The sequence below is a fragment of the Sander vitreus genome, unplaced genomic scaffold (genome assembly GCF_031162955.1).
Source record: "Sander vitreus isolate 19-12246 unplaced genomic scaffold, sanVit1 ctg207_0, whole genome shotgun sequence".
In the NCBI taxonomy this organism is placed as follows: Eukaryota; Metazoa; Chordata; class Actinopteri; order Perciformes; family Percidae; genus Sander; species Sander vitreus.
Window position 1 is genome coordinate 185,001 of NW_027595405.1, and position 7,500 is coordinate 192,500.

Sequence of the window (7,500 nt, forward strand, 5' to 3'; positions counted from 1 at the left end):
AGACAGGTTGCTCACGTCACATCTACGTCTTCAAGCTCAGTTGGAGGCTGCTCAGTAACGCTCAGCCATCACCGGGAAAGAGACGTCACTGGTCTCCGTCCAGAGACACGGGGATCTGCTGGTCCATTCTTATATACTGTCTATGGTCTGGACCGGGAGACAGAGACCCAACGGGGTCTGCTGGTCCATTATATATACCGTCTATGGTCTGGACCGGGAAACAGAGACCCAACGGGACCTGGTGGTCCATTATATATACGGTCTATGGTCTGGACCGGGAGACAGAGACCCAACGGGACCTGGTGATCCATTATATATACGGTCTATGGTCTGGACCGGAGACAGAGACCCAACGGGACCTGGTGGTCCATTATATATACGGTCTATGTCAGTTGGAGGCTGCTCAGTAACGCTCAGCAATACGCACATGGTCATTCAATTAGAAACTGCCAATGAAAGGAGGAGTTAATGTGCTACTATACAGGTACCTGTCTAATGTATATGAGAGTATTACTATACAGGTACCTGTCTAATGTATATGAGAGTATTACTATACAGGTACCTGTCTAATGTATATGAGAGTATTACTATACAGGTACCTGTCTAATGTATATGAGAGTATTACTATACAGGTACCTGTCTAATGTATATGAGAGTATTACTATACAGGTACCTGTCTAATGTATATGAGAGTATTACTATACAGGTACCTGTCTAATGTATATGAGAGTATTACTATACAGGTACCTGTCTAATGTATATGAGAGTATTACTATACAGGTACCTGTCTAATGTATATGAGAGTATTACTATACAGGTACCTGTCTAATGTATATGAGAGTATGTGTTCAGAGATGCTTATTTTCTGTATGTTGTTGTCCTTGTAAAAGCTGCAGAACGGACAGAGTCCAAAACTAATTTCCCTTCGGGGACAATCACCGGAAAAGTGACTTCACTGGTCTCTGTCCAGAGACACGGGATCTGGTGGTCCAGTTATATACTGTCTATGCTTCCAGGGAGGGGAAGGAGAGGAGGAACTCCCAGGAGACCAAGGAGGAGGAGGTGCAGGAGGAGGAGGTGATGATGGGTTTAACCAGACAGACACCGTCAACGGGACGAGCCGACAGCTTCCTCCAGGCTTCCTGCAGGACTTCCTGGACAGGTAAACAGTTCCTCAGTCTTCAGGTTCTTCTAGACCAGGACCAGGACTCTCCAACCGTTCTTCATCTCAGACCCCTGTATCTAGATCGTTTGCTCTGGTCTGAATCACTCGATGAATTTGTAAACGTTTTTGTAAAGTTTGATTTCACACGAGACAATCCAAGCAAACCAGAATGCATCGCTACAAATCACACAGGAACCCTGAATCCCTCCTCTGATTGGTCGGATGAGTCTTGGGGGCGGGAGCAAGAAAGTAAAAACAGGAAGAAGGTCCTGAGTTCTGGACGTCTCCGTGGTCAAACCCAAGGGGTCAGCCAGCGTCCACAGATGCTACCAAGCCATCACCCCCCGTTAGCATCCCGTTAGCATCCCATTGACTGCCATTCATTCTGACGTCACTTTGACAGAGAATACCTTTACATCTGAAGAGTTTAAAGACTCTATTTGTCCGTTGTTTATTTCTAAAGAAACACGACAATGTATAAAAGGCTCCATTACCTTTTAGCTCACGTTATGGCTCCGTAGCAGACGTTTTTATAACAATAGGCTAACGATTGGGTCATAACCACGAGACTTCCTTGTCCAGCAGTGGTCTTCATGGAAGAGTTGCAGCCAGAGAGCCATACCTCCGACATAGAAACAAGGCCAAGTGACTCAACTATGCAGGAAAACATGGGAACTGGCAGTGTTGGGAAAGTTCATTTTCTACATGAACTAGTTCATAGTTCTTTTATTCCATATGTTGCTGTGAGCTATTATTTTTCTAAATTATTGCCACAGCCCAAATAGAACCACAGACTGCAAACGATGCGTCACATTTCATCTTTCAGCCGGCGAGCAAAGTTTGCACAGACATGTACGCTGTTTCCCATCCTCACCGACCATGTCATGAAACTTGTTTAAATGATCATACGACGCCTTCATGCTGCTTCTTCTTCTGATGACCCATGCAGCGGTGAGACACTGGTGGCTGGTGTTGCCAGATTGGGTGTTTGTTGGGCTACATATTTAGGCCTGTTTACGGTGTGTTTTAGCCCGGTTCTGGCCTGGAAGGCTCTGTAGAAATCTGGCTCCCTATTGAAGGAAGTTAAAGTGAGAGAGCGTGTCGTTCAGACACCAGAATGAACGGGTTCACAGTAACGTTCATCAGGCAGTAATGCAGCAGCTCAGTTCACGTTTGCCCAAAATATGAAGGAGTTCATGAACTGTCGTTCAATCAATGCATTCAGGCACAACACTACCCACCAATCACATTACCTTGTATCTCACGTTATGGCTCTCTCTCTGCAGGTATCTGTCCTCTGATTGGCTGTATTAACTCTCTCTGCAGGTATCTGTCCTCTGATTGGCTGTATTAACTCTCTCTGCAGGTATCTGTCCTCTGATTGGCTGTATTAACTCTCTCTGCAGGTATCTGTCCTCTGATTGGCTGTATTAACTCTCCCTCTGCAGGTATCTGTCATCTGATTGGCTGTATTAACTCTCCCTCTGCAGCTATCTGTCCTCTGATTGGCTGTATTAACTCTCTCTGCAGGTATCTGTCTTCTGATTGGCTATATTAACTGTCTCTGCAGGTATTTGTCCTCTGATTGGCTGTATTAACTCTCTCTGCAGGTATCTGTCCTCTGATTGGCTGTATTAACTCTCTCTGCATGAATCTGTCTTCTGATTGGCTGTATTAACTCTCTCTGCAGGTATCTGTCCTCTGATTGGCTGTATTAACTTATTATCTGTCTCTGCAGGTATCTGTCCTCTGAATGGCTGTATTAACTGTCTCTGCAAGTATCTGATCTCTGATTGGCTGTATTAACTCTCTCTGCATGTATCTGTCCTCTGATTGGCTGTATTAACTCTCTCTGCATGTATCTGTCCTCTGATTGGCTGTATTAACTCTCTCTGCAGGTATCTGTCCTCTGATTGGCTGAAGGTTTTCGGTCCTCTCATCATGGGTATCGGGATCTTCCTCTTCATCTGTGCGAACGCCGTCCTGCACGAGAACAGAGACAAGAAGACCAAAGTCATCAACCTGCGGGACATTTACTCCACGGTCATCGACCTGCACGGCCTCCGCAAACCCAACGCCACGGCCGCCGCACGGCGCCCTGCCAACCCGCTCAACGGCATCATCAACTACGTCCAATCACAGAGCCTCGAGGCCAAGAACAGGAAGTACCCTGCCTCGCTGAGAGAAGGAGGAAGAGAGGAAGGAAGAGAGGGAGGAAGAGAGGGAGGGAGAGAGGGAAGAGAGGAAAGAGAGAAAGGAAGAGAGGAAAGAGAGAAAGGAAGAGAGGAAAGAGAGGAAAGAGAGAAAGGAAGAGAGGAAAGAGAGGGAGGAAGAGAGGAAAGAGAGAGGGAAGGAAGAGAGGAAAGAGAGGAAAGAGAGGGAGGAAGAGAGGAAAGAGAGGAAAGAGAGGGAGGAGAGCGAGGAAGAGAGGAAAGAGAGGAAAGAGAGGGAGGAGAGGGAGGAAGAGGAGACACAGTGATCAATATCTCTCCTACGTCCAGACCAGCTTCCTGCAAGGAGTTGCTCCTCCTTTCCTCCCACCTGTCTCACCCCTCCCACCTGTCTCACCCCTCCCACCTGTCTCACCCCTCCCGCCTGTCTCACCTCTCCCGCCTGTCTCTCTCCTCCCTGTCTCAACCTTCCCGCCTGTCTCTCTCCTCCCTGTCTCACCCCTCCCGCCTGTCTCTCTCCTCCCTGTCTCACCTCCTGTCGTTCTCTGCGTGCACGCTCCCCCCCCCCTGCCGGAGGCGGAGCCTCCCGGCGAGCGGTGGTTACAGGACTCTGACACACAGAGAGGACATGTCGTTTGGGTCGACTGATGTGACATCACACAGGAAGTATTCCGACCAATCAGCGTGATGTCAGCATGACTTCAGCATGATGTCAGCGTGATGTCAGAGTGATGTCAGCGTGATGTCAGAGTGATGTCAGTGTGATGTCAGAGTGATGTCAGCGTGACTTCAGCATGATGTCAGCATGATGTCAGCGTGACTTCACCGTGATGTCAGCATGATGTCAGAGGAACTGGTTCATGTCGCAGCAATAAGGAATCTTCCAGATGAACGACTTTTTTATTTATTTCTTTAAGATTGTTTTGAGGCATTTCAGCCTTTAATGGAGAACAGCCAGATATGAAGGGTGGGAGGAGGGAGACATGCAGGAAATCATCACAGGTCGGACTCGAACCCTGGACCTTCTGCGTGGAGGAACACACCTCTATATATCTACATATGTGCGCCTGCTCTACCCGCTGACCCAACCGGCCACCAGAGGACTGACTTTAACGGAGCTTTCACACCCGTTACACCTGTCACACCTGTTACACCTGTCACGCCTGTAATACCTGTTACACCCGTTACACCCGTTACACCTGTCACACCTGTTACACCTGTCACACCTGTAATACCTGTTACACCCGTCACACCTGTTACACCCGTTACACCTGTCATACCCGTCACACCTGTTACACCTGTCATACCTGTTACACCTGTTACGACTGGCACAACTGTTACACCTGTCATACCTGTCATATATATATATATATATATATATATGTATACACATACACACATACATATACATATATATATATATATATATATATATATAAATATATATATATTCTGCTGAGTCTCCGAGACCTAAAACTCTCTGTCTGTCTGTCTCTCTGTCTGTCTCTCTGTCTGTCTGTCTGTCTGTCTGTCTGTCTGTCTGTCTGTCTGTCTGTCTGTCTGTCTGTCTGTCTCTCTGTCTGTCTGTCTGTCTGTCTCTCTGTCTGTCTGTTTGTCTGTCTGTCTGGCTGTCTGGCTGTCTGTCTGCCTGCCAGTTTTTATTTAGTTTTTGTCCGTGAAAAAGGTTCGTTGACGAATATTTTTCGTCATAGTCTTCGTCAACGAAATTAAGACTGGTCGGATGACTTCCTGGAGATTAAACATGTGATCTGTGATGTCAGATTACTTCCCAAAAACCAGCGGCGTAGACGCAGCCTGACTTTCTTCTTCTTCTGCACCTTCAAAAGAGAAAACTTTCATCAGCATGAAACTCCAACTGAACTCAGATGTAACCCCTGGGGGGGGCGTTGTTGTTGTTGTTGTTGTTGTTGTTGTAATGAAACATGTGACACGGCGTCTTCCAATAAAAACTGAACCTGCTTCAGCGTCCAATCAGCTGCTGACTTTGCCTGAAGCGTTTCTCTCTGAAAGATTTTCATTAATAACTCAAAATAAAGGTCAATAAGTTCAGCTGTGTTATGATGTCTAATCGTTATTCCCGGCAGGGACCAGACTCCATGTAAATAATCAGGACTTTTAGCGTGTATAGAGCCAGCATATCTCCACCAGACTCCATGTAAATAATCAGGACTTTTAGCGTGTATAGAGCCAGCATATCTCCACCAGACTCCATGTAAATAATCAGGACTTTTAGCGTGTATAGAACCAGCATATCTCCACCAGACTCCATGTAAATAATCAGGACTTTTAGCGTGTATAGAGCCAGCATATCTCCACCAGACTCCATGTAAATAATCACGTCTTTTAGCGTGTATAGAGCCAGTATATCTCCACCAGACTCCATGTAAATAATCAGGACTTTTAGCGTGTATAGAGCCAGCATATCTCCACCAGACTCCATGTAAATAATCAGTACTTTTAGCGTGTATAGAGCCAGCATATCTCCACCAGACTCCATGTAAATAATCAGGACTTTTAGCGTGTATAGAGCCAGCATATCTCCACCAGACTCCATGTAAATAATCAGGACTTTTAGCGTGTATAGAGCCAGCATATCTCCACCAGACTCCATGTAAATAATCAGGACTTTTAGCGTGTATAGAGCACCATATCTCCACATGTAAATGGGTGAATTAAGGGTTTATTTCAACCAAACCAGAGTGGTGATTGTTGGAACAGTGGAAAGATGAACCAAGACGGCTTTTGGTAGTTTTATTTAGTTTCTGTCCACTTTGAATGAAGTGTGTTTTACCATGATAAAAGTCCTGATTATGAATGAATATTTACATGGAGTCTGGTGGAGATATGCTGGCTCTATACACGCTAAAAGTCCTGATTATTTACATGGAGTCTGGTGATGGTGATTTCGGGGCTGTTTCATGTTAAACTAAAAGGATCTTACTCTTTAACTAAAAGGTCTATCTCTGTAGGGATCCATCCCATAATGTTGTCAGACTCTTAGAATAATAATCTGAGTCTGTCAGTGGTAACTCTAACCCCTGAGTACAAGTACTTAGTTACATCCCCCCCTGAAGAAGAGAAGGAACAGTGAGAGTGTGTAAAGGGTTAAACAGCAGTAAAAACAGCGGGCTGCTCCTTTAACTCTGTCCTCTCATTCAGCTCAAACTGTTGTCTCAGTCGGGGGAGGGGCGGTACCATCTGTGAGAGGGGGGGCAGGGGGGGTCTTTCATTTACATTTCGTTGGTTCTCTAACATGGAGAAAACTAAGCAGCAGCCTGATCCTTTAACTCCCCCTCAGATGGTTCAGTTCCCACCTCACCATCAGTTGGTACAGTCCCCCCCTCGCCCCCATCAGTCGGTACAGTCCCCCCCTCGCCCCCCTCAGTCGGTACAGTCCCCCCTCACCCCCATCAGTTGGTTCAGTCCCATTGATCTGAATGAATGAGAGTCTCCGCAGCAACACATTCCTGTCCTCTGGACCCTTTCTGCAGGTCAGAAACTCTTTTAATTCCGTTTCTACATTTCTAGTCTGGTTACAGACCCGTTGAACCGCTCTGAGTCCGGTTAGAACCGGTTTGTATGGACCTAGAAGCACTTACAAACACTTTAAATCCACCTAGAAACACTTTACATTCAGTTAAAGCCTTTTTATTCGGTTAGATTCCCTCTGACTGCGTTAGTAACCGTTAGTAACCGTTAGTAACCGTTAGTAAGCGTTAGTAACCGGTGAGTTGATGACGTTGTTTTATTGTTGCAGAGATGAAGATGATGATGACGATGATGAAGTTTGTGGTGTTGTTGCTGCTGATGGAGCGAGCTGCAGCTCAGCAGAGAGGTGAGACACTTTAACTTTTTCACTGAGCTGGTCTCTGTCTCCATGTTTCTGTGTTCACACACACACACACACACACACACACACACACAGAGACACACACACAGACACACACACACACACACACGAGACACACACACACACACACACACACAGAGACACACACACACACACACACACACAGAGACACACACACACACACACAGAGACACACACACACACACACACACACAGACACACACACACACACACACACACACACACACACACACACACAGAGACACACACAGAGACACACACACACACACACA

General features: G+C 46.3%; 2 protein-coding genes across 2 annotated transcripts in view; both read left to right on the forward strand.

The window, feature by feature from the left end:
- LOC144513297 (transmembrane protein 200C-like) overlaps window positions 1–3,388 on the forward strand; it is a gene marked incomplete at its 3' end in the record, with an annotated part of 7,267 nt that extends 3,879 nt beyond the window's left edge. The window contains exons 3-4 of the mRNA XM_078244330.1: window positions 1,017–1,162; window positions 3,064–3,388. Coding sequence (XP_078100456.1) covers window positions 1,017–1,162; window positions 3,064–3,388 — 471 coding nt within the window. The remainder of the gene's footprint in view (window positions 1–1,016; window positions 1,163–3,063) is intronic.
- Window positions 1–7,500, forward strand: part of lama1 (laminin, alpha 1) — an 83,662-nt gene that overhangs the window by 28,718 nt on the left and 47,444 nt on the right. The window lies entirely within an intron of this gene.